This window comes from Pundamilia nyererei, unplaced genomic scaffold (genome assembly GCF_000239375.1).
Source record: "Pundamilia nyererei isolate P.nyererei 1_Seehausen unplaced genomic scaffold, PunNye1.0 scaffold00100, whole genome shotgun sequence".
Lineage (NCBI taxonomy): Eukaryota > Metazoa > Chordata > Actinopteri > Cichliformes > Cichlidae > Pundamilia > Pundamilia nyererei.
In genome coordinates, this window is record NW_005187501.1 from 2,302,788 (window position 1) to 2,329,950 (window position 27,163).

Genomic DNA, 27,163 nt, shown 5'->3' on the forward strand with positions numbered 1-27,163 from the left:
TTCTGTCTCTCACAGTTGAAGTGTACCTCTGGTGCAAATTACTGACCTCTGTCATCATTTTAAGTGGGGGAACTTGCACAATTGGTGGCTGACTAAATACTTTTTTGCCCCACTGTACATATCACTTATTACACAGTAAGGTGTTACTGCTATGTTTTATCAAATTTCATAAATACTTTTTTGTGGGGGGGTTTTCCTGCAGGTGTGCGAATGCTGCGCCAGGACCCCACAGAATGCCTGTTTTCCTTCATTTGCACTTCCAACAACCACATCTCTCGGATTCAGGGCATGGTGGACAGACTGTGTCAGGCTCTGGGCTCACCCCTGTGCCAGCTTGATCAGACCTCATACCACGACTTTCCTTCCCTGTCTGCGCTTGCAGGTGCTTGAAAAGTTTTGCCACAGAACTTAAATCTATGTTTGTAATCTTATCAAAACCTTTACTGTCAGATGAAGACGATACTGAGAGTCTGAAGATATTCATCCCACTAGTTTTTTTTATTAACATTAACTGACTCATCTTTTTTTATATTAATTTTGTTGGCATTTGCCTTTAATGATAGTAGAAACAGATAGGAAAGTGGAGAGAGAAAGGAAGACATAAAGCAAAGGGCCTCAGGTCGGGCTGCTGATTTCTGGCCATATGACTTATGGTCACCTGCTCACTAAACCAGCACCCAGTGTACATCTTTAACGACTTTAAAAACAAGAATCAGGTGGACAAGTTTGAATTTAACTGTGTTCAAGTTTCAGCTGTTGATTTGAGATGAAGTTGAAGAATTTGGAGGTAGTCCTCCTCCATATTAGTCCATCCACTTTGTGCAATGTACCAGTATCATTTGCTGCAAAACAGACCCAGAGCATCATGCTGCCACCACCACGCTTGACAGCTTGTACAGTGTTTTTAGGTATGAAAATCTCACCTTTACTCGTTCAAACATAGCTACTGTCATTGTGGCCAAAAAGCTCAATCCTCATCTCAACGGACTATAAAACCTTTCCTGCAGATAGCAGTTGGTTTGTCCATGTGAGCTGCAAATTTCTGAATGTCCTAGCCAATTTCTTCTCATCCGAGGGTGACAGTTTGGGTATTCTTCCAGGCCTTATAGTAATAGAAAAGTAAATAGTGTTTCCACATCTGTAAAAAGAACAGTTCAAAGAAATCCTTAAAAGCCCCAAATTACCACGATATTCATGCCCATGATGAGTTTGTGAAAACTTCTGACCACAACTATGTTCTATGTTGTTTCATTTACTGTTCTTATCAGACAGCAGCATAGAGGCACGTCTTAGGGATCTTGGTTTTGGATACAGGGCTCGGTTTATCCAGCAGAGTGCGAAGCAGATTCTGGACAACCATGGGCCTCAGTGGCTTGAAGGTTTACGCAGCATCCCATATCTAGAGGCCCGTGATGCTCTTCGCACTCTTCCTGGCGTTGGTACAAAGGTACAGCAGATATTTTTGGGGGGAGAAAAGGCAAAAAAATGTGATGTTAACTGCTAACATACAATCAAGGCTTTGTGTCATATTTTAGGTGGCAGACTGTGTATGTCTGATGTCCCTGGATAAGCCAGAGGCTGTACCTGTTGACACACATGTGTGGCAGATTGCTAAACGTGACTATAAATACGCTGCCAACAATGGACAGAAGAGTATCACAGAGAAACTAAACAGAGATATTGGTCAGTATTCACATACCTGTTTAATGGTATGGTTTAAGCCCTGGTTTTAAACACTGGTAATAAAATGTTCAATCTAATATTTCTACACAGGAGATTTTTTTCGAAAGCTGTGGGGACCCTACGCTGGCTGGGCGCAGTCTGTGAGTGTCAATTTCTGCAAACTGTCTGTCTCTTATAGCAGGTCCCCTGTAACCACAGAGTGTCTCTCTTGCTTCAGGTTTTGTTTTGTTCAGACCTCAAGAAGTTCCAAAGCCTCAAAGAGATGGCACATCTAAAGCAACCAGTGAAAGATGAAGATGGTGAAGAGGAAAAAATGCCATGCAAAAAGACTAAAGTAAAAACTGAATGTACAGGAACCGTGGGGAACTTGAAAGCCAAGCCAGCATGTCACAAGAAAGCAAAGATTTCTGTTAAGAAAGAGCCGGTAATGTGAGGTAAACACATTACCGGCTTTGTAGCCTGAGATTCAAATCAGGCTACAAAACCACACATTTGCACAGACTGTGCATGTTCAGCATCATGTGACGTGAAATGAAATGTTGAGAGAGAAATGGATCATTTTCTCTTTCTCGGGGTTTTTATATAATTGTGTTGTAGCATCACTTCACTGTAACAAACAGAGCACACTAATGATATTTTTACAATAAAAAATAAGTACCTCACACTCTTTTTGTTCTCTGTAAAATGTTGATACCAGCAGAATCACAGCCATCATACATACAAGTGTGAATAAATTTCACACTACATTTTTAGGCAATAATTTACCAAAAAACATGCTGGATATAGAAATATGATACAAATTAAAACTAATATATGCAAATTCATACTTAATTTATATATTTTTCAAAATTTCATCAGAAGTTTGAATTTTCTGGCTTTTGCTTCATGGTTCAATTCTGAAAATACTAAAGTCATCATGAGCATATTGGCATTTAGTTTTGCTAAAACGTTGTCAGAAGAGGGCCCCTAGATGGCAGTACACAATGGAAGATGGTGCTCTCCAAGACATCATATGGTGGGGAATTCAGTTTTAGACAGTGTTTTAAAATCTGAGAACAAATTGCACTTTCTTCCTGGGTGAATACTTTCTCTCAGGCCGCCTGGCTCTTGTTACAATAAGTACTAATGCGTCACGGCAATTGCGTGCACGCTGGAAAAGGTCACAGCATGGCAAAGTGGTGCTGTGTTTCTTTAAAATGCATTCCTTACACCAAAATAATATTTCTGTCTGTTAGATCATGAAATGCCATTAGAACGAGCTGCTGTGAAGGGCTGTAGGGTCTGTATGTTATGTATAGGCACTGGCTGACTGTGTCAGCTGGTCTTTTTATAGCAGGGATTGCAGTTATCTGCTGTCAGTGCTTGGGGTGACTGTGACTGTGTCTAGTGACGGCATGTTAATGTCTCTTGGGCTGCCTGACTTCACTGTCCCTTTACAGCAATGACTATGCATTATTCTTGTTTCTTGAGATTATACGCAGCTGCATACTTTAGTGTGAAGCTCCAGAAATTATTTCTCATATGTAGGTGCATCATATACAAGTATGTCCAGTTTTGGCATATGTGCGCGCACGTGCGTGTGTGCGCGTACATCCATAGAAGTGTTTTATTTGTGGACGAGAGTGCAGCCATGTGAGTTAATGAATATGTGAGTCAGCTTTCGTTCCCATTCCGGTTGAGCTGGGCAGAAGCTGGGCCCCAGCTTTAGGGCAGAGTCACACTGAAGAAGAAAGACAGAATAAAAATAGAGCCGAGAGAAGCAAAAATTAATAAAAGAGCACAAAGGGGAGATGGGTGAAAGTACGCTGGAGGTAGGGGCAGGATATTCAGTTGACACACAAAGGCTAGAACAACACAACAGTGGCCTGTGTATTATGTAAGAGATGGGTCTCAGCTTGTGTTCTGTCCTTGGGGTATTGTTCAGTTAAAAGGACATCTCCGTGTGCCTACTTTCTGTAATGAGAAGGTCATTACTTTTCAGAAGCACCAGAGGGCCCCACATTTAGAGCTCAAGTAAATGAGGAAGGCCTAACTCAATTTCCTGAAACAGATCATAAGCTGCATATAGTAGCTTGTTTTTATCGCACCTGATCTACAGAGAAGTTTGGGAAACCCGTTGTCATATCAGATTCCCAGATTAATGCATGATACTGATGAATTATAATTATACTACTGAATTTTCTCTCATATAGGTACATTCATAGATTTTAATCTGATCCAGTACAGAAGCTTTGGCACACTTGCATAGTTAGTAGTTTATACCATAATTGTATACATAGACCTAATTCACCTGTGATTTTATTTAATTTTGCAGGTTTTGTCCAGTTGGTTATAAATCAAAACTAATCTTACAGCAGGAAATGATTAACCACAGTATAAAAAAATATGTCATTTGAATATAGACATTTCAAGTACACATAATACTATTAAGAATATTTAAAAAATGTGCGTAGCAGTGCTGTGAAAAGTCTCAAGCCACCCCTCATTTCATTATATTTTGTTAGGAAAATGATTGGAGTGATTTACAGAAATGAGCAAATGTGGAAATTTAGTATATAAGACAAAAACAGGGTTAGTATAATTCTAACTGAACTCGCTGTCATTTCTTTAAGTAGTCTTCAGGACTAGTTCTGCAACATTTTGTGTACCATGCAGGTTTTTCCACTTTGGAAAAACAACTGCCTGGAGGGACAATAAATCTTTTGTCCAGTATAATGACCATTTTCCCGAAGCCTTCGTTACTCACTATGTTTAATGGACACACATTTTTGGCCAAAGGAACGCGACTGTGTTGAAGATTTCAGTGCATCTTTGTGAGGTGGATGGAAACATCGTCGTACCGTACTGGCACACTTTTATGTTTGTCTGAGTTGATGCTGGACGATTCACGTTAGCAAACACTGCACTGTTTCACTTAGAGACAAGCTCTTCAGCGTCTGCTTTGCAGGACATTTGAGCTTTGGTGTATATTTGTCTTTTTCCCCTCATTCTTAAGGAAATGACTTTCAGATATCATCAGCTATAAATGTGTTTGGAAATCTTTGGAAATTTTATGCCAGTGGCATTTTTTGCAGATTTGGTGAGAGAAAATTTGCAACAAATGATGTGTTTTTGTAGCAGATTGTTAGTAACAAATTGAAGAAACTTTTTTCCCCTGTTTGCTAGGTTTTCTGTTATTTGTAGACACAACACTGGCTCATTCCAGTTGAGTTTTCTGTGCTTTAATGATTCACAGGTCAGTGTTAAGTGGTTTAACAACTACAAAACATTCCTCTGAAAATATTCAGGTACAAAACAAAAGCGAAAACCAAAAAAGGTGAAAAAGCAGCTAATGTCCAAAGAAAAACTTTGAAATACTCTGTCTGAAGAACTATTTTTATTTGAGCTCTGATTCTGTTTCTCCTCTTTGTGAGCTCAAAAGTGGTCTCTGTGTGCTTTACCTCCACATTTTCTGTCTCCCACTAAAAGTGATGGATGTTATTATTTCTGATTAGTAACAGGCAGTATTATATAACAGTATCTGACAGACTAGCTAAATTGGATCAAATTTAAAGAGAACTGTGTTGATTTACTAGATGTGGTGTAATCTAATGCTGTTGGATGCAGCTGTGATGGACAGGATAGCAGTCCCCACATGGAAGTCTGTTTTGGGGGCCCAGAGATGGGGAGATTATTCTTTAGAGCCTAGACAATCTTATGGGTGAAGGGAAGCCACAGAGAGAAAGACTTTGAGCAGCAGTGTTTTAGATCTTAAGCTTTTCTAACTCATGAGTGTGTGGATGGACGTTAGCATATGAAGGTGTTGGCTGTTCTTAAAGAAAGAGGCTTATTTTGTGGAGAAAATTAATACTTTCTACCATCTGATGGGATCTATGCTTGGCTTGCTGCGATTAAGGTTTAATCCCTTATAAATTGGGAGGAAGAAACAGGTTGTCTGCTTCAGGGTTATATTTCAGCACCCCTACCAGTATCAATTCAAATGACTAAGTGGAACGTATTCACCACATTCCTGTACAAAGGTGGTATAGAAATATGACCCACAGTATTTATGGGTGTGGGGTAGCAGGAGCTTTATGTGTGGTTTACTGTTTGCCATTAAAGGCAAGTTAAATTAGTGAGGTTTAAATACAACCCTCCTCTGATTGTATTTAATGCCCACTCAAAATCTCTCATATGATTTAATGGCTTCCAGCTCCATATACATGTAATCTACATGGTTTGCTTGTTTTAATGGAACAGATGTTGTGGATGTAAGCATAGTCATGCAATTTGGGTCATTTCTTTCTCCGTCAAGGGAAATTATAATTATTTAACTGAAAATGAGAACATGTTTTTTCAGAGTGGTTCTCGTCTTTGTGAGGAAAATCAGTAATGTGATACTTGTATAAAAGCAAACGTAGAGGTATGTCTTAAGCAAATAAAATCTTCATGTTTAGACAATTCAGGTGAAGATGACAACCACGACCACACCTGGCAAGTCTTCTGTGTCAGCTGCTATTAAATGCTTGTGAATGCTGTGGGTTAATGTCTAATGGGGAGAACCGTTGAAAAGACACTTCTTGTTGGGGCATGCCTTTAAAAAAGTAGAAGAAGAAACTTTCAGTTTAAACTCAACATGATTATGTGAGAAACCGACCTCTTATGAACACCCCTGAGGTCCCGCCCGTTCAAAGTTCAGACGAGAGAAAGCGAAAGCATCTAGGCATTTTTTTTTTAATTTGTTGACATACACAACATCACAATGATAGAAATACATCTTTGCTAACAGGAATACCACAGCCTCCATATGAGCCAGAAAAATACTGCATGAAAGTAGCAAGAAACATGAAAAACTCATATGTCATGTTGAAAGAAAAATATGAATACAAATGTACCTGAATTTCAATTTGAATTTCTTTTTAAATAATCAACAATAAGTAAACTCCTTATAATACCTGTAATGACATAAAATTGGTATGAAAATATTTTAGAGAAAACTGTTTTTTAAAAAATGTATTTTTTTATGTGCCACCCCAGAATTTGATCGCACCCCTGCTGTGTAACCAAGGGTGGAAATTATAGCATGGCCAAAGAGGTTCATTATGTAAATATGTGATTATGTAATGATGAATAATTATTACATGCAGTTAAAGTGACAAACTGGCAAATTTTGCGGGGTGTACCCTGCCTGCCTTCCATGACAGCTGGGATAAGCTCCAGAGATGGACTCCCACTCATATACTTTGCAGTGGTTTGGTCCACTATAATTCCCTAATTCCTTACTTTGAAAGCTGTAAACAAAGAATGTGTAAGACACTGTTATTTACTTTTACTTCTAGTAGTAAAATGACACACATTTACTCTTGCAACCACACTATATTTTATTAGCTCTATTACAGGGTAGCTGTGTCTCCTAATGCGTTTCTATGGAGGCAGGTGGTCTGTGCACATTAAAATCAAATTTTCAGCCAGTTTCCAACTGCTTTTGTTTGCTTTTTATATTTTTTCAAGTTTTATTTGTTATTTTTAATTCCAGACCCGTTTGTTTGGACTCCCTAGTGCCACCTGATTGTAAAAAATTCTGGAAACACCCCTGGGTCCCCATGTCTGGTAGAAAGGGAAGTAAATAATAGAGAAGGTGACAGACCCAATAAGAATATATTATATTGGCCACAAGTTATAATAAACGTGTGAATTTAATCCCTTACTTACATCGGCAACACTCAATTCAGGCTATATAGTACTCGTGAGACGCAAAAAATACCTGCTGTACTTATATTCTAATCAGGCTGACACCCATTGCCTAATCTTCTATATTTGGTTGGTGCTTTAAAGTATGCAGGGTTAGGTTACTCATTCCCTACCTGGATTAGATATAATCCAGGTAGTGTACAATAATGTGATAACAATGCAGAAATGTGTGTGCGCCACCTGTCCAACCCTTACGTGTCTCCTGCTTGCTCAGTAATAATGTAATGGCATTAGGAACAATCCTCTGAGCTGCACAGGATATTTTAGGACTCAGATGTACTGTCCAGACAATATAGCGAAAGTGACAAATACACAGGTGATTGGGAATGAGACCTGCTCCTAAGCAGGATTAATGTCTGCAGTAAACTTGTCAACTTATGTCTGTGTTTGGTCTCAGTCACCGCAAAGCTGCAGCCTCAACAGCATGTCCAAACTAGAAAATGTTTTGTTTGTGCAAGAGAGAGAGAGACAATCAGGCGAGGGGTGGGTGAAGGAAAGGCACTGAGCCAGGGTGCAGCACGAGGAAACTGTATCAGCTTGGCTCAGGCTGGCTTCCTCCCCTCTACAAAAGCCCGGTTGGAGGGCAGTGAAGAGGAGCTGGAGGCTAGAGTTTCAAGCACCGAACTGACAGTCCGTACTGCACAGAGAAATGTCAGGTGTATCCTCACCTGTCCACGCAAATATGAATTCGTTTCCACTCCTCTTCCCGGCCACTTTATCGGCTAGGTTTAACGCATAACAGCCAATTTTCAGCTATAATCCAAGGAAAAACCCCAGAACCTGGATACTACAGCAAGCTGTGTGATGATGTCAGTGGCAGTGTCGTCATATTTCCACTGGGCATCGTCTAAACACGCTGCTTTGTAAAGGTAGACGGCGTGACAAGGAGCTCAGGTTCAGCTGCGCGTCCTATTGCTATTGCGTAACAGGCGTGCCAAGCGGAAGGTTGGCAGGTAGGCCGTCGCGTTTATCCGCTTTTGAGAGAGGAAAAAATGAGAGGGAGGGAGCGATCTGGAGAGAGATGGAGCAGTCGGAGGGGGCGTACATCTCCTCAGTCGCTCGTGGCTAGAAAGCTGGCAACGATACAACGCTGCTGAAAGGCAACCTCTCTTTGTGCCCATAGAGGAGCGGTTTGAACCTCCACCGCCGGCGGTTGTTATCCTGCGTGCGAGGTAAACCCGGACGACACCTTTGCTTTCACTTCAGGATGTCCTAGTCCTGATAGCCCTGCCGCAGCGGACGCCATCGACTCGGAGCCTCGCAGACTCGCAGGTATGTTTGTTTGTTGCTTGTAACGGACAAACCCTCACGGTAACAGTTATTGGTTGACTGCTATGCGGCTAGACGTCTTTGCGCAGTGATATGCGTGACGCTGTCTCTACCTGTGCCGCGATGTCAGCCGTTGGATCGGGTTTACAGGCGAGCATACGCTGCACGTTAATCTTTGCCCTCTACCTGTACCTGGTTTCCTCTGCGGTACTGAACTTTATGTGCGAAGTTAGAGGGAGTACTGCCTTATCACCCCCATCTCACATCGTGTAAGAAAAAGCGGCAGTTTGGGTGAATTTTGCCAATTAAAGCCATTCGCGACCGCGTGTCCCCGCAGTCAGGACGGCAACGTGACGTCGTTACTACTGCTCATCATAACTAACAACATGAAATATATACAGCTGGTCTTAAATCACCCCGTAATAACAATAATAATAATAATTGGGACATAATTCATTTAAAATCACTCAAATGTAAAAGGAAATTGTTTAGGCTCAATAGGCAGTAAGCATACAAAAAGGCTGTTTTCTTTGGTGACACAACAAGCCCACTCCACGCAACAAGTGGAGTGGGCCCTGTTATCTCTTTATTTGTCCCTTGCTGCCAGGTGCTCGACATGTGTTTTTAAGTGTGTTTACACAGGATAGCAGGCTCGTCCAACAAAGCCATATGCGCAAAAGCGCTGCGGCCCTAGTTTAGATGGTCTGGATTCACACCCATGCCTCATCGGGATTTAAGTGGAAGGTGAGGAGGAAGAAGTGGAGTGCGTCTCTCAATGAGCTGCTCCAGAGTGCTGGTGGATGTAGTCGAGCAGAAAGAAATGCAACAGAACTAATTTTCAAAAAAGAACCAACACACAGAGGGGAAAAAAAGGCCTATCCTTTTCCAAAGAAGCTCCATAAAGACTTCAATAAAGCCCATAAAAGGTGCGCTATAACTACAAGTAGTCACTCATATTCGACCAGAGAACTTTAAACAAGCAGGACAGTTAAAACATCCCATAATTATACAGCCCTGAACTGTCAGCCTTTTAGAAAATAAGGCATAGCTTAAGATATTAGTGAAGCATTCATCCCAGAAGATGATCTGCCCACATCTCTTATTTGGGTGCAGATCTTTATTATCTGTGGGAAGATAAAAGATGCAATAAATGTTTTGTAACTATAAATCAAAAATGTCCATGCAGATGATAGCTGCTTACGTTATTTTGCACACAACCTGCTTGCAAAACTCAGTAATTTGCCACGCAACAAAGTTTTATTGCATGCATGTAACAATGTGAGTGTCTGGGGTTTAAGTAAAGCCGCGGTTCAGTAAAAGGCCAAGAGTTTATGACTTGCGATGCCTGCAGTTGATTTTCCTGAAAGTGTTTTGCGGCTTGACACGGTTTGGCAGTGATCTTAGTCTGTCATCAGACTCGCTATCTTTCAGGGCGTGTTTAGTGTTTAACGTGTGAGTGCTAATTTGAAATTAAGGTTCCTCCCAAGTTGTGAATATTTGTCCAATCTGGTTGACTTTTTCACCATTATCACCTCTCAAATATTAATATTGGCAATCTGTGTTTTATTTTTGTCTATCTAGATGTGTCTCTTTGTATGTGTGGAGTGCGGTTTGGGGCCTTAGCCTTTATGCCTGACCTTCAGCCTTTGATCTGTGGCTCGTGTGAAGGCGTAACATGACTCAAAGATGTTGTGGGGCTCAGCAATTTTAAGCGGGACATCCGCTTCAACTGGGGATCAAAGACATAGGCGATTGGTTCAGGACCCTCTCCTCCTCATATAGCATGTCTATGGAGTGTGGTCGGTTACTCTGCTGTAGTTTAGACCCCCCCCCTCTCCCCGAGAGAGGCATCTTTAACAGGCTGTGGTTTGCATCAAGAGATAAATGGATGGTGTTAGTCTATAATGTATGTAAAGAGTTTGGTCATGGCTTTAAATGTATCAAAATAGTTTAAAAAGATCAGTTTAGGGACTTTTTAATAAATAAATTTTATGTGGTGGCAAGTTGAGAGTTGTTTGTAATCCATATGTTGTTTCAAGGTGAGGAATTTTTTAACGGTCAAACCAGCGACCTCCCCCACTTGTTGCATACCAACGTAACCACACTTACTCCCTCTTTCATTTCCCCCCTCTCACTTTTTCTCTCTCTGTCTCACATACACACTAATTCACACACACTGCTTCACAGTCCTACTTCTCCACCCACCAACATGCAGTACAAACAAGTTATACATCTGTAGAGTATGCTGATGTGTGAGCAGTTACACAGTGACACACCAGTCTTTGGTTATTCATTCAGCCTCTTTCTTTCTTTCTTTCTTTCTACAAGTTACATTTTTTAAAAAGTTTTCTTCCCATGAGATTTTCATTGGGAGTGGCCAGTTACCAAGCAAATCTGAGATGGTTTGGGTATATGTAGAGGAGGGATAGTGGCTATATTGGATAATGGATGTTTAATACTTTGCTACCGGACAGGGGGAAAAGAGGAAGACCTCAGAGGAGGTTCATGGAGGTAGTGAAGGAGGACATGCAGAGGACTGATGCGACAGCAGAGGATGCTGAGGATAGGGTAAGATGGAGGGAGATGATTCGACCCCTGAAGGGAGCAGCTGAAAGAAGAAGAAGAGGGTTTTTCCAGAACGAATCATAACAAAAACGTTCATTCTTGGCTGAGTTCTTCTCTGAGGATGAACGCTTCACTGATAAGTAAGCCTTCTCCACAAGACGCTCACATCAACACTGAATGTTACAGGTCAACTAAGATATCAGAGATCTTTGTCTATAGTTGAGAGGCCTACCTATACCGACATAGATGTAGCACAAGTGATCGTATCTTCACATATAAACAGATTGAGACTATGTTTGATTTTAAGCCATACGAATGGCAGTGGCAGTAAGCTCATTACATTTTTTTCCACTAGCACCACAGGGAGGTTGTATCTGAAATATCTTGCCAACTAATGGATGGCTTGTCATTAAATTTGACTTATTTTCCCTTTTAGACTTATTTGGGTTCAGAGATGACCCAACAAACAGCCTGCTTGCTTGAAGGTATCAGTTACTGAGAACAAAAACATTTTTTTTTCTTTACAAATCTTTTCAGAAGAAGTACGAGCCAGCATGAAAGACTATCACCTAAAACAATCTACTCTAAATAAATAAAAAAATGTGATTTGATTTGGAAAAATTCAAGTAAACACAAGTGCAAATCAGACCTTGGTGTTTGAGTGCTCACTTTCAGCACTGGACAGTTATCTATACTCTGTCCCGATGAACACGTTGCATTAAGAAGTATTGAAGTGTGATACCTGACAAGTGCACATTAGACTGAAAGACACAAATCCTTCTGTTCACAGACTTACACTGAAATGTCCACTCAAATCAGTGGGAATGTTGCTCTGCCAGACTGTCTTCAATCTGGCAGCAAGTGAGAGAGAACATAAGCAAGAAAGAGGGGGATTCTCCAAAGACTTTAATGCTCAAAGCCCCCGCCCGGTTCCCTACACAAACTTTAAGCAGTAGCTTGCATTGTAATACATTACTGTAGACGTGACATCACAATTGCAATGGTTAGTAACTGATTAGTAACAGCTGTTGTAGTACTGAATCATATGATTGTATAAGCAGCAGGTCTATAGTGTGGGCAAGCAGTTTACAGTAATCTTCAGATTGTTGCATGCTGCTGTACTATTGGATATATAATCCATGGGCATTTCCTGCTCTGGACAAAGCACACATTGTGCAGGAAAGCGTGACGACATCTACACACCATGCTCAACACAGTGCAGATGAAATACAGAGTGATGTGTTCTGTCTGTGGCCCCCGGGGGCTGAACACGATAAAAATACTCAGACCATGCACACGTCTGCCTTCCCTCCATGGACAGTCACAGAGAGATGCACTGTCTTATTTGTGTATGTGTGTTGACTGTGTGTTAAAAATGGGCTAAGAGGATGCAGTATTCACACTAGCCCGGAATCGATGATCGCACTGATCTAGGCTTTGTGGAGTATGTGCTTGTTCGTAGGCTTCGAGGAGGTGTCTTTCTGCTTAAAATTACTCCACTCGTATTAGTTCAGTGGAAATTCCTAGTCACGCTGCTCAAATCCAGTGAAGGAGAACATTTTTGGAGAGACGCTTCAGTGTGTGTTACTGTGTTCTTTTGGATGATGTGTGGAGATGAGATTAATGCTGACAGCGTTTCAAATACAGCAGCAGAATGTTACTCCCTCGCCACTAAAGCCAAATGCCATTTGAGACTCATTATTCTGTTCTGCTTCCCCTCATACACACAGACTGACACATGTTGGTTTGCTTTTAGATCAAGATAATGGTATGTTTACTAAACGATATGTGGTAATAGTCAGGTTGTTCATGTTCTTGTGCCAGAGATTGCACACCTGCCAGTTAACCTCAGAAGAAAGGTGAAGTAGGATCAGTTTCTCCACGTGGCTTCCTGGATAAATGGCCGTGTCAGCTCTCCATAACAAACCCGTTAATCCTGAAACATAGTTTCTGTGTGACTCTCTTTTTTCTCAGATATTTATATCCTTACTATCGGCATTCACTCAATCTTAGTCTAAATTTTACAGCTCTCACTGCTTTTCTCAGTCTTAATCTTGTCCCGGACCCCTTTAACTGAGGCATATCCAAAGTCCGGTCCGGGGGCCAATCGCGGCCCTAGGTCAGATCTTTTATAGCCCCTCGATTTTCAGACCATGTGTTTTATCTAAGTCTCGTTTAAAATTGACCTGAGATACTGATATTCAGCGGCTTCACTGAAGTTACAGGTATTCCCGACAGCTTGATCTTTATGTTATTTTCTCTCCATATGTGAATGAAAAGTACATTTTTTTTGTTAAGGCTTAAACTCTCCTGATCACCGTAATGACAGCTCTTGTGTTATTGAAAATAAATTGTATTTATGCTTCCAAAAAGGCAAGAAGAATTGTTGGCCCCTGGGTGATTTTCCATTAATAAATATGGCACCCTTGGAAAAAATTTTGGACACCCGTGCTTTAACTTATCACGCCAGGCTTCCATCTCCATCTCCCCTCCTGGCCAAACTCTTTTTGAACCACTTTCCTATCTCCACATTCTTACATCTACCATCTTTTTTCCCCCACTCATCGCTCTATTGTTAGGACTCTCTCAGTAACCCCTTTGCTAAACCAGCTCTGGTAAAATAAGGGATAAAAAGAGAGAAAAGAAAAGGGGGGGAAATTAGAGTTGGCCAAAATCTGACAAGACAGAGCAGAAGAGGTGGGTGAGACTGGAAAGAAAATAAACAGAGACTACTGTGAGTGGGTGGAGATTGAGATCTATAAGCACTTATGTTACCATACTCATTGACAGTTTTTTCCCTTCAGAAGCTCCCGTGTGAGAAATTGTGTTTTGCAAAAGACCAGTATACGTTTCCTCACATATCAACAGTGTGTTGTCTCACCCGTGGTGCAGACTCACACATACTTATACACATTTTCCGTACACTCACACAGATTACTCATACACTACATATGTTCATGAACACAAAATGAACGTCAGCCGTGGTGTGGAGCTGCAGTAATTCCTCTGAGACCTAAACATTGTGCCTGTGAATGGACCCTAGGTGATTCATCAACAGCAAAATGAATTCCCCCAAAGGCACCGATGTCTATTTTCTGTGCTTTCCCTCCTAACGTTTCAGCAGTAGTGTCCTGACTCTCATCCCTGAGGTTGTCTTCTGCTGTGAGTCATAGGTAGAAACTGGTGTGAAGGGAGATTTATATAAGTAAGAGAGAAAGAAAAGGGGTGTTTTTTTTGGATAAGAGCAGCTTGTTTAGGGGACGTGCCTGCCAGCTGTTTGGCAAGATGACTCGTAGGATTGTGTAATCCTCAAGGGCCTGGGGGTTTCTACGTGTCACTGGGCTCCCTGAGCTTCACCACACTCGGTGTTACAGCTGTCAGCTTCTGGCATCCACGGCTTAAACATAACAGCAAATAAAGAAAGCAGAGTCCTGATGCTTGGACCGAAGATTATTAAGGAGAAAGGAACTGATACTCTCCCCAAAGAAGTATCAGTTTTATGGAACAGCTAGTGAGGACAAAAGTTAACAAGTCCATCTGCCACGCAGTAAAACCATCTGTGACTTGATTTTCTTTTCTGGCTCGATCGTTTTAATGTGACTTGTTATATAACTTACAAGCTGAACTTATGCTTTTATGTGTCCCATGTCCTCTGTAACCATACACCTTACCACACCCTGTGTGTCTGCCGTTGTCATGCTCCTAAAACAGTGGGAGTTTCACTGACCTACCTTCTGAATCAGTACAACAACGGCTACAGTACATAATCTTTAAATCAGATATGACCAAAAATTCTTGCTTCACAATTCCTGTTATGACGCGCTTCAGACCACTGCTGGTAAATCAGTAAGAATACTGGAATCGCCACTCAGAAGTTAAACCTTTTAGATTGATCTGATGCAATATAAGTAGGTTTTGAAACACCTTTCCCGCACCTGTGTGGTGTGTCTACATATTCGCAGTGCTTCATATATCTGTGCTTGCGTAATGTGTTCACGAAATTAACACAATTCCTGTTTTTCTCAGCAGAAACGCAGTGAAAGGATGGTGTGACAAACAGACTTCCAGAGGAACCAGTCACTGCTCAGCGCTCAGAGGGAGACCATGGCTCCCATGTCCCTCATGCTCCTGGTCTTGCTCACCTACATCATCGATTTTGCCGATGCTCAGACCGTCATCGGCTACTCCTCCTCCTTCTCTTCTCTGGACCTGCCTAGCGATTCTTCACCTCCACCAACCAAGCAGACTCCTCGTTTCTGGCCATCTTTGCCTCCCAGGGGACGCAGTGATGTGCCCATCAGAGTTACAGGACAGGACAGGTTAACAACTACAAATACAGTGGAGCAGAGGGAAAGACTCCATCCATCGGTGACACAGTTCAACCACCCTCTTCAGTCTGCCCTTCCCACACAGAACCTTAGCAGTGGACTAATTGTAACCCAACCAACTGCCTCTAGGCCCAGAACTGACACAGCCAGTTTAGCATTCAGCAGGGCTTTCAGAAAGGGAGTTGCCACTACAAAAAGCTCAACTCCACCTCCACTTGCGTTGGACTCTGCCGAAGTGGCTGAGCCTGCAGGTGATAAGACAGTGACAGGAGCGAATCCAATGGAGGAAGCAATTAAAGAGAAGCAGGGTGTTGATTCACAAGGGTTGGGATCAGGTATTGCTCCAACAGTAATGTTTGTGAAGGAGGAATCACCCGATCCTCTGTCAACAGTTGATGATGAAATGGCACAGTATCGACCGCAGGCACAGACCGCGGTCTCTAAAGTTTCTGATGTAAAAACTCCACCACTGGACAGTCAGACCGTGAAGCCTCACCTGTTTGCGTTGACAACCACCAGCACAACCAGCACCACTTCTACAACAGTAGCGAGTGAGAAAGTGATGACCCCACTGTCCTCTGTGGTAACGCAGCAGACACTTAAGACTGTGCAATTAAAAGGTGAGAAATCAAAAATGCTAGGTTGTTACATGAGAATCATAATCATGATTATGGTGGTTAGTATTAAGATTGGGATCATTTACTGAATCAGTTTATCTCAGTTATCTTGTTTTTAACAATTGTTTGAAGCCTTAAATGTAACTGAATTTAAGTTCAGGTAAGGGGTTAATGCTCGATGTGTTTCCTTTCCTGAAAAATTCTAGGTGAACTGGGACCAAACACTCCTTCCACTGACAGAGTTACTCCAAAGCAGGACTCTGATGCTGCCATGTTACCCCAACCAACATCTACCGTGACTGGCTCTATTGCTAAACAGCTCCAGCCTGGAGCACAGCCGGTTACTACCCAAAGCAAGAACAGTTCGCATTCAAACACCACAAAACTACAAGTGACAAATACTTCTACACCCAGTGTGCTTCTTTCTGCCAAATCAACAACTCAGCTCAGCAAAACAGTACAGCGAGGAAGACATGCTGCAAGCACAACAGTGCAGTCGCTGAAGATGGGTAAGAAACAAGAGCCTTGTGTTCTCTGTTTCCTGTGTCCTCTGGTAATTCAAAATGGAATTATTTGTGCAGCTGGGACTTTTTTACTGGAAGAATTTAAAAAAAAAGTCTTCAAAGGAGGGGAAAAGTAGACACACGTTTCCATGGAAAGTGGGGTTGCAATGTGTGGGTAGACACAGCAAGGGAGGTGAGAGAGCAAGCTTAAGAGGGGGTGGGCAGAATTTCAGCCAGGCAAAGAGATAAGAGAAAAAAAAAGGAAGGGGGGGGGGGCAAGGGCCTAAAAAAGAGACTATTGGGAATACCGATGAGAGAGTAGACGGTGTGGGTGAAAGCAGAAGAAAGGTACTGGCATAGGAAATGCAGGGAGTGGAGATGGCAATGAAAACCAGATGCAGAGAGGAAAGGGGATGAAGGGAGAGGAGATGAGGAAAAGTAAATGGAAAAGGAAAAGCTTGACACGTGGGACACATGACCCAGTCTCTTAGATACCGTAAGAATAACATCATTATGACTTTTAAGCAGCAGGACTCTCCTTCAGAGCACCTTTAAAGGAAGCGCACTCAGGTTTTTGTTCTGTAAGCATGAGCCAACTCTTTTTCTTTTCAACATTAGCTTACGTTGGTTCAGCCAAAGCCATTTGGCCGCTCCTTAACCGTGACATAATGGGCAAGGGTCCGAGGTCTGTTTTGCTCTTTCATACTCAGTCATGACAGCGGTAGCAGCTGCTGCGCTCATAATAAAAAGCAGAACACTGGCTAGTTCTATCATATGAACCTCAGTTCGTGCACGTACATTAGACCTGCAGAGATAACCTGATGAGCACAAACAACGATGCACTCAGACTCAAAACCCATCCGTATATCAAACAGTAACGTTAACTACCATAATGAACATGCTTACAGTTATGTACACACACACACTGGGAAGCTCCTCGAAGGAAATTGGCTAGTTAGGCTACAGCACAAGTGCGTAAATGAAAACTTCACCATAACTGTGTTTCTAGCGATTATCGAAACTCCATCAAACTCCGTCTCTCAGGTGGAGAAAGGGAAGACTGAAGTGAGAATCCTTCTCCCATTTACTTGCAAAAAGGATTAAAAGTAAAATAGATTTTAAGACTTTTTTAGTTTACTGGAGAAAACTGATCTGAAATGATGATAAAAATGTTGTGTTCACTGTTTTGCAGCCACTCCTTTTCCCATAGTTGTGTTTGGAAATATGCCTTTTTTTCACATGTGAGTCATGTGATGATAAATTTAGGCAGATTTGTCATACCAAAGCATTAATTTTAGGTACGCTGTATATATTATCAAGTAGTTCCTGAAGTGCTTACTGAAACAGGAACTACCACAACGATTATTTGTGTTCTTTGAGTCTACATACCTGACTGGGGACTGATTTTGTCAGCACAGTAGATTTTCAGTAGTGCAAGTTGCAAAAAAAACTTCATAAGTGTGTGCTTGAAATTAAAAAAACAAAACAAAACTCCTTGCCATAGATTCTTTTTAATTTCTAACGTATCTGTATCTTCCTTATACGAGGTATCTTTATCCGGTGTTCAAACATAAAATATTCCCAAAGGTGGGTGTGGTCCGAGAACTCACAGACTTCTTGGCCTGCGTTATCCAATCACATGGTGGTCTCCAGTTATTTTTCACCTCATGTCAACATGTGGACATATGAAGCCGTGTTGGCAGTGCATATGTGAAAGAGGAAAAAAAACTCAAGGGCAGGGGTAGGTTTAAATGTATCCAGCTGTGTAATGTGATCACAACATCTGGAATGTGTCTGGATCTCGCTCCTGTTAGAAAAAAAAACTAGAGGAAAGTAAAACATAGCTTTTGTATAAATAAAGAAGTGTGCCTGTGATCTGCATGCAATGCTCAAGTATGCAAAGCATTTTTGTGTGTGTGGTGTCTGCGTGCGTGATAAAATGAGGCAGCGAGGGAGAGGAGTGAGTCATTATTTAGTGTGGCAGTTTCATGGTTGTCTTCTACAGGGTGAGGGCGAGCTTAAAGTCTTCCAAGCAGTTGATGGTTTGAGTGTTTTATTGTATCGTTCCACCATCCATCAGATTTAAATGTGTGTGAAACAACTCCACATATTGTGTATGTTTGCTGTCTTTCTTAAATTATTTCTAAATTGTTACACATGGTAGTATTGTTACTGTGATATATGTACATACAGTAAGTGGCTTCCAAAGACCTCGGCGATGAATGAACCTTTGGTAATGTTGTTGTGTGTTTCAGAGTCATTCCAGGAGGAAAAGGTGGAGTGCTTTGAACAAACAGAGTGTGTGTGAACATGACAATATTAAAGAGAGAAAGAGAAACACAGACAGAGATGTTATATTGCCAAGATGTCTTGTCTCATTAGGTCATTTTGAATTGTATAATACTTTAAATGTGAACAGCAGTTTCCCTGGATCATACATGTATTGTGACACATCACTGAGTTGCATAACACAGATGTCCTTGTTAATTACATAATCTAATCCAATTAAGTCAGACAATTGCTTCCCGGTTATTCAGAGGAGCTCTTTTGTTAGTCAGATACATTTATAATATAAACAAGAGGATCGGCTTGCAGTGCTGTTCGCATAGAATATTAGGGTTTTTGGGTGATTGACATTTCATCTTTAAAACTGGTTTTAGAAGAGGTGCCTTGTCTTTGGATTCCATATTTATGTGCATTTTTAGGAAGCGATATGCAGTCTCTAGACTTCTGTTTTTATACATGAACACTTTGTTATTTCCATACTTAGAAACAGTTATACATCTGATGGTAGTGAAAAGAGAGATGAGAGTGACACGAAAACTGATGCTAATGCAATGGTGCACAGGCGATGTTGCTCCTCACCTTCTGGTGACCCTGAATTGGATAAGCAGCTGAGGAAGTGATTTCAGAGATTTTGAAGAGAGAAACGTGGCGCTCAAAAGATCCTGATTTTAGGAGATCTCCACAACAGCCAAGATTTGAATAGAGGTAGAACACCCAGGACTTTTTTATTATATTGGATGGTGATTCTAAACAAGCAGTTTTTATGATCTGGAGCCTGGAAAATAAAGTTGATTTGATTTCACAGTTTGGCGTATTTGAGTAGATAGACCTTGGACAATGCACCTCTGCAGAGCTGATTAGGTTACTCTGCACAACTGAAAGGTCTCAGCTGTCTAGCTCATGACTGTGATGGTGAACTAAACCCCTCTAGTGGTTGTCAAAGGTTCTACATCTGTATTAATATCACTTCAGAACAATAAAGCATATTTTGTGCATTTCAGCATTTGAAAATCAAAACTCTGTTCTTCTTTTTTTTTTCTAGGGGTCTCTTCCAGTCTTACAGCGAGTGTTGTACCAGTCATCCAAACATGGTTTCGTCCCACATATCAGAATGGTATTATTCAGAAGAACCACTCTCATCAGCTACGGGGGAACCCTCACTCAGCTCCTTATTCCACTTCTGATCCAGCTCCCTCTCCCAGTGCCAATTCCTCACCTAATGCCACACTTCTTTACTGGGGTGATCTAAGCCGGACACTTGCTTTCGCCTGGGAACTTCACGTCTACGGATCTGCAAGCCTCTTCCTCTTGCTGTTTGCTGGAGCTGCTCTTGGCCTCACACTGTCCCCTGGTGCAAACTGTCCTCATCGTGGTGCTCTTGCACTGGCCAATGCTCTGCTGTTTCTGGCTGGAGGCCTCAGAGCAACTCTATTTCTCATTGATCCCTATGGCACACGAAAATTCCTCCCTCGCCCTGCAGTTACAGCCATCTACAACCTGCCTCTGCACCTCCTGGTATGGACACATGCTGCCCTGGCGCTGCTGGCACTGAGGGTGGCAGGAATAAGTGCGTTACCGCCAACCATGGAGCGGCCTCCTCTGGTGGCTGTGCTGACTGTGTTGCAGTGTACCCTGCTGCTGGCAGCTGATCTGCTCTCCCCAGCCCTCTCTCCTGTGGTGCCTGTCACCCTACAATTCCTGTCTCTGTGTTGGGGTCTGGGTCTCTGCCTGGGCTTTCTTTGCTATGTCTTCCCACGTATACGCTGCCCTGCTGTTCCTCAAGCCGGAGTTTCCGAAGAGGTACGGAGAAAGGCCTGGACAGGGAGCAGGAGAATAGGAGTGATTCTGGGAAGAGTGCTGGCAGTGTGTGCAGTTCTTGGGGCTTTGTGTTTTGGGTTGCATGCCCATGCTATCTTGTGGCTTTATGGACTGTTAGGTGACTGGACACGCTTCAGCTGGGGATGGTGGCTAGTGCATTTCTGGGCCCGACTCCTGGAACTAGCCTGGGGGTTCTCCCTGCTCCTCCTGAGCTCGTGGGTGTTCTGGAGGCCTCAGAGTTGCCGTGGAAGGGAAGAAGGTGGCCAGGATGGAAGAGCAGCAGGAGACCTGGCATCCCCTAGTGATTCTGCAGGCTCCCCTCAAACACACACCTGCTGGTCCAAGATAGTCCAGAGCCTGAAGGGTAAGCCCTGCAGGAAGTCTGACAGTAATGGCGTAGGAGGAGGAGGAGGTGGAGGAGTAGGAGAAGTGCCTAACAACTGGGCTGGCCAGGAGCGTCCTGGGGCTGATATCAGCAAGAGTCTGATTAGAAATCAGAACCATGAGCAGGCCGTTTCACAGCCACTTGTCAAAGACAGCAACCGGGGACGGAACCATAGGGGCCACTCTGCAGAGCGAGGCACATCTGACGGCTCTACTGGCTCCCTCCTAAGACTGCAGACGTTTGGCCAGCCTCCACAGCGCTCTGTGAGTGGCAGCCTGGATCAGGATAGGGATACTTCCCTGTCTTTCTATGAGTTTGACCTGCGGCCGCCCTCCCCCATCGACCTGACCCGCAGCATCGATGAGGCTCTGCACAGAGAACACCTGCTTGAAGGAGGGAGCCTGTTTCATCCTTTGAACCAGACCTTACAGTCCCCTTCCCCAGGCTCAGGGGTCAGTCAGGGGCCCTGGCTCCGCAGGAACAGTGATCCTCAGTTGCTCTCAGAGAGTAGCGAGGCTCCAACAGAGTCTTCCATGCCACTGGGGGGAAGCATTCTCAGTAGTGTACCCAGTAGGCAGGTGACTGCTCCCCCAACGCCATCCCACCAGGGTCACAGATGGGCTGGAAATGGGACAACAAGTGTCCCTTCATCAGTGTCCTGTCCTGTGTCACTCCGTCCCTCCAGAACCTCAACGGGGCATTTGGGAGACGATGGAGTGGACGACACACGACCGTTTATCACCCCAGACTCTGAAAGTGTGCGAGGGAGAGCTGCGAGGCCAGTGGGGTCACGCAGTTACCTGGAAGTCAGTCGACATGACGATTCTGCCAGTGTCAGCAGCGAGATTATTGACCTATGAGCCTAACCTTGGACATGAGGACCAAATGACTGCACATCTAACGCATTCATTTAACAGGAACTAATCCTAACCAGGGATGCTGCAAATATTGGGATAATAGTATTATTAAACTGTGTAATAATACTTTTTGTCAAAAGAGTGAAAATATGAAAACAAGGATCTGGGTGACAAACTTAAAAGGTGTCACCTAGCTGCCTTTTGTCTTTGTTGATCAGATTAGCTGTTGATTAGCATAATTTATAGACAAACAGCACGCTCACTTTCCCATCTGTCTATCTTTTTCTTGTCTGTTTAACACTGGTATGACTTCAAGTACACTGAGAGCACACTTACATACAATTCCTGAGAATGGCTCTTTAGCAGGTCCGTGCTTGTGACTGGCTTCAGACTTGTGAAGCTGATGAATTTAATCTTTCAAGAAAGTAAGTAGATTTAGATATTCAAGTTCTTGCTTGGAAACATTACTTTAACACCGTTAAGTTTAAAGGGTAAAAGACAAATGATGCTCCAAGTGTCTTTGTGTCCTGTTCAAATGGTTTCTGCAAAAAGAAAAATACATGACTGCATATGATTGCTCATCAGTTCGATTCCTTTACTAGAGTTTATTTGCTGTCTTTCATATTTCAGTTTGCTTCGTGATGTAAAGTTGTGCCATACGTAATCAAAGTTGGTTTCTGTGCTATTATTAATGGTTTTATAAACCCATTATTTGGGTTAATGGTCTCTAGCATCTTAGCATTATGACTCAGCTGCAGATTACTACATCTAAGCTCTTAACTTGCTGCTGCCATCATTGTACTTGTCCAGTTTGCCTTGTATTTTAAAACCGGTTACATAAAGAGGCAGGCGATGAGACACAGACACCTGCTAACATGTGTTCCTGAGGTTTTTAGCTGTTGATCAAATTGACAGACTTTAAATACGGAACTATGATGCATTTTGTTGAAGGACAGAGCTTTGCAATCAATAACCATGCTTAACGTAAGCCTCTCAATAAAAAGCTGCATTCAGTTCAATATGTTTGGTATCTAATTACATGCTTCATAGCTTTGCAGGGCTGCAGCACACAAGACCGGCTTAGCATGAACCTCAGAATTCCTATAGTTAGGCCTGACTCAATAACGGAGCACTTAACCCCAAGCCTGAGCACTAGACTGAAGTATTTTATTACTAAAAAGGAAAATATCTTTGAAATCTATGATGTATAAGCAACAATGTAAATAGTTATTTTTGATGTTTCATGAATAAAGGTGTATTTGAAACAGTTATAGTTGTTACTGTGAAAGACAATCTAAGTGATATTGCTTATGCGTCTGAGCTGTGCAGACAGTTTTGCTATTTCGACGTCAGATTGTGGCCTGTTTAGTACATGCAGAGCTGTGACAGCTGATGCTTGACTGCAGATGTTATGTTAAGGACTTTTTGGGCTATGCTCAGAATTGAAAAAAGATGGAGGTTTAGCGAAGTGTACAGTTGACGGTCAGGATCGGTTTGATTTTTTTTTATTTCAGCTTTTCCTGTCATTAGCGGCGACAAAATTATTGGGGGGAAAACAAACAAACAAACAAAAAAAAAAAAAACATTTTGGTGAAACCATATTTTGTCCATTAATTCATTTGAACTGTTTCTGATCCCAAAAGATAGCCCAGTGGTTCCCTCTGAAACTTGAACGGTTTTGCTCCAACTTGAGATATACTTTATTATAAATGAAACTTACAGATTTATCATTGTGATTCAGTCTTTGAATGTTGTTTTGAATATGTGAGGATAAAGTGACATTTTGTTTTGCATTATTTGGGAAGAAACATAGTTACTCATGCCTCTGTTCCTGATTAGAGCCAGTCCCTTACTTGTTTTCCGGTTACCTCAGGGTGACTTGCAGCACCTCCCAGTGATGTGAGACGCTTGACGTATATAGTATTTACAGTACAATGGCCTTTTGTTGCTGTCTACATTCCAGTGAACCTGTATAATTTTACCGTATCAGCTCTCGCCATTACCGCCATTACCTATTTTACTTCATGGCAGCCGTGGTTCCTCCAGCAACTGTAGTGTTGTCCTACAGAGCAGTAAGTCCTGTAGAAAATGTGCCCCTTTTGGTCTTTAGCCATTTTGCAGAAGTGCAGTGTTAGCGTCATCTGTTTACTTTGCTCACTGAACTTTTGTTCTTGTATTTCTTGCTGCATTTTTTGTTTGAATTTAAATAAAAATGATAAAACTCAAACCCACCTTTGTTATCATGTTTTTCTTTATTTTTACTTGCATATCTAACACAATGGCAGATATACTGTTATACTCTTCTGTATAATCACCTACAGAACAGTACGAAATTGAAGATCAGTGTTTTTCATCTTCTTCTTGTAGTCCTCATTAAACTGTTCATCCTGCTGTACAGTGAAGTGATTATTCCAGTCGCCAACCCTTCCTGAAAATAGAGAAATTAGGAGCAAAGTTAACATCTCCTCCTTCACCTTTCAGCAAACAAACTTACAGGCGAATGTACCCGACCTTTGCGCATGAAGGGGGAGATTTTTAAATCGAATACTTCATCAGCGGAGCCATTCACCATCTTGTTGTTCTTCATGTTGTCAAATTGAACTTTTTCTGTGACTTGTTTCTTCAGCTCTGTGGTAGGAGACAGTCCCAGGAATGAGCAGATGCGGACGAGTTCTTGTTCAGTATCCTGCAAAAATAAAACAATAAAACAAACCCACAACCCCTTATTATGTGTTTATGTCCACAGCCTCACAGACAGTAACTTCAACACTCACCTCAATCAGGTCCTCATAGAACAAATACAGGATATTAGAACAGGTCTGTTTCTTCTCCCACCATCCTCTTACATGTTCGTACCAGGAGCCAAACACCACTGACAGATGCCAGAAGACAAATCATAAGTGATAAAATAACCTTTCGCATTTAATGTATTCAGTCATTCATGCTTATGGTTTGTCACTCACTTTTTCCCTCCATGAATCTCTGGAGGAAACTCTCCCAGCTGCCAGGCTCTGGCTGGACCTTGTTCATGCGATCAAAGTGGAAATAGGATACGGCACTGTCCTTGGCATTACGAGCCACATAGATTATCTAAAACCGGAAAGGAATGAGAAACAAACACTGAGAAGATTGTCTCCGTGAATCGTACCAATAGCTTACTTGTGAGCCATGTACCTTGGAGTTCTGCTCCCAGAATGATTTGGGAAGGAACTGAACTGGTAGGTGTGTCTTGATAATGCGTGGAAAGGTGGTTAATTCATTCAGCACATCCACTCCTAGTAAAAGAGATCATTATGTTAGCGGAACGCCACAATGACATTGATCTATATCACCAATGTTACAATCACCAGTTACTTTGACAGATACACTTTACTATTATTAGGTTAGAGCCTAGTTTGCTGTCAACTGTCTAATTATTCATGATACAGATTGAACGAGGTACTAGAAAGATTCCTCAGAGATTTTGGTCCATATTAATACATCCCAAAGGTGCTCTATTAGACTGAGTACTGGTGACTGTGAAGGCCTAGTCCTAGGCCTTCATGGTCAAGAAACTAGTTTTACTGTATATGATCTGAGCTTCATGACAGTAGCCATCAGAAGATGGGTAAACTTTGGACATAGACAAAAAACAACAAAAAAAAAATACTCAGGTAAGCTCTCAGGTAAGCTTTGGTGTTAAATATGATTGGTAACCATTCCAAAGTGTTTCAAGAAAATATCCCTCACACCATTGCAGAAGAAATCAAGCGTTATGAGACCAGGTAACATTTCCGCAGTCTTCTATTCTATCACCTCTTTTGGTGAGCTGTTTGAACTGTAGCCTTAGTTTCCTAAATGGAGGGATACTGTTAGGGTGCCTGGGTCGTTGACCCAGGGTTTTTGAGTTTATTATATTATTTATCATTTCTAGTCTTTGGTTTCTTTGTTAGAGTTCTGTCTTATGGTTTATGTCTCTGTGTTCGCTAGTTGCTCTGTCTCCCCTGTCAGCTGTATCCCCTTGTCAAGTTCGCGTCTCTGTGTAATGTTTCCTGTTTTACTTTGAAAGTCTGTCTCATGTATATGCATCTGGTTTTGCTTCCTTTGTCTCGTTAGGCCTGATTTGCCCCAGCTGTGTTTCCCTCCTGTTACCCATTCCCTGATTGCTCCCTCTGTGTATTTATGTGAAGGCTGCACACAGCTGTCACATAACAGATACTTGGTGTGCTCTTGTGCTCCTGTAGCACATCTGCTCCAGGGTTGGATGTGTTGTCAGGGGCGGATCTAGAAGGGTGGCATGGGGTGGCAAGTGCCACCCTAAAATGATCCCTTGCCACCCCAAGTGCCACCCCATTTTTGCATATGACAGTGTTGTTTAATAAAATAAGATAGCATTAACACTTTGAGCATAGTTACAGTCAACAGTGAATATAAATGCTAAAACTGAATATATTCCATAGTGTTCCCCCCTCCACCATTAACAAATGGATCAGCCCATAGCAGGACTGGCTTTTTTCTTGTTTTCAGTAGCAAGCATGCTTATGATTGTGCCAGAGCACATTTTGAACAACACCATGGGAATTTCGCTTTTTACACAGGTGGTTGGATGTTACACTCTGGAAATGGAAGGAAGGTGAGTGTCATTAACCCTCCGTGGTCCACGGACACGCTGCACCTCCAAATCACATGACTATTTTAAGCTGACATAGCAACAAGCTGCAGCCATGCTGAGTCTCTGTTTCAGCCCAAATTGAAAGTTCGGACTTCAATGCAATGTTTTTAAATTTTAATTACAGGCCAGTAAATACAGAGTTATGATAATATATATAAGCCACGCTTTTTTCTAAATACTGTCGTCATGTTTGTGTGTGTGTGTGTTTTAAGCGTTTTGTAAGGACAGCGCGAAAACAGTAAAGAAAGGTGGAAAAGCCACCTCTTTCCCATCAGTGGAAAAATGTACCATGTCGACCAATTTAAAAAAAAAAGTCAACACGTGGGATTTGGTTGTTTAGGAAGAGGGGAAAGTTTTGGGAGTGACGGTAACGACAGAGCGAGTGAGAGATTTTAGATGTGGGAGATTTGTGATGTTTAGTGTGGAGTGTATACTTAGTGTGTTGTGTTCTGTTGTGTAGTCGTTTTGTTT

At 42.1% G+C, this 27,163-nt stretch overlaps 3 protein-coding genes across 4 annotated transcripts in view; 2 read left to right on the top strand and 1 right to left on the bottom strand.

The window, feature by feature from the left end:
* Positions 1-2,340, top strand: part of ogg1 (8-oxoguanine DNA glycosylase) — a 4,898-nt gene extending 2,558 nt beyond the window's left edge. The window contains exons 3-7 of the mRNA XM_005740524.1: positions 203-382; positions 1,269-1,447; positions 1,536-1,683; positions 1,774-1,823; positions 1,901-2,340. Coding sequence (XP_005740581.1) covers positions 203-382; positions 1,269-1,447; positions 1,536-1,683; positions 1,774-1,823; positions 1,901-2,116 — 773 coding nt within the window. The 3' untranslated portion in view covers positions 2,117-2,340. The remainder of the gene's footprint in view (positions 1-202; positions 383-1,268; positions 1,448-1,535; positions 1,684-1,773; positions 1,824-1,900) is intronic.
* A 5,723-nt stretch (positions 2,341-8,063) lies between these two features.
* LOC102196937 (proline-rich transmembrane protein 3) lies at positions 8,064-24,268 on the top strand. Of its 2 annotated transcripts, none has more exons than XM_005740527.2 (4): positions 8,064-8,685; positions 15,274-16,195; positions 16,399-16,701; positions 20,024-24,268. In XM_005740527.2, the coding sequence occupies exons 2-4, from the start codon at positions 15,352-15,354 to the stop codon at positions 22,042-22,044; spliced, it is 3,168 nt and encodes a 1,055-aa protein (XP_005740584.1). In that variant the 5' UTR covers positions 8,064-8,685; positions 15,274-15,351; the 3' UTR covers positions 22,045-24,268. The 2 variants fall into 2 exon arrangements, with proteins under 2 accessions (XP_005740584.1, XP_005740583.1); XM_005740526.2 differs by having other exon boundaries at positions 15,277-16,195.
* Positions 24,269-24,319: 51 nt separating this feature from the next.
* LOC102201147 (cytosolic sulfotransferase 3-like) lies at positions 24,320-25,323 on the bottom strand (the record flags this gene model as incomplete). Its single annotated transcript, XM_013912783.1, has 5 exons — positions 24,320-24,469; positions 24,553-24,727; positions 24,816-24,913; positions 25,005-25,131; positions 25,216-25,323. Coding segments are annotated over 5 exons (621 nt in total), but the record flags the coding sequence as incomplete, so codon positions are not given.
* Positions 25,324-27,163: the final 1,840 nt, after the last annotated feature.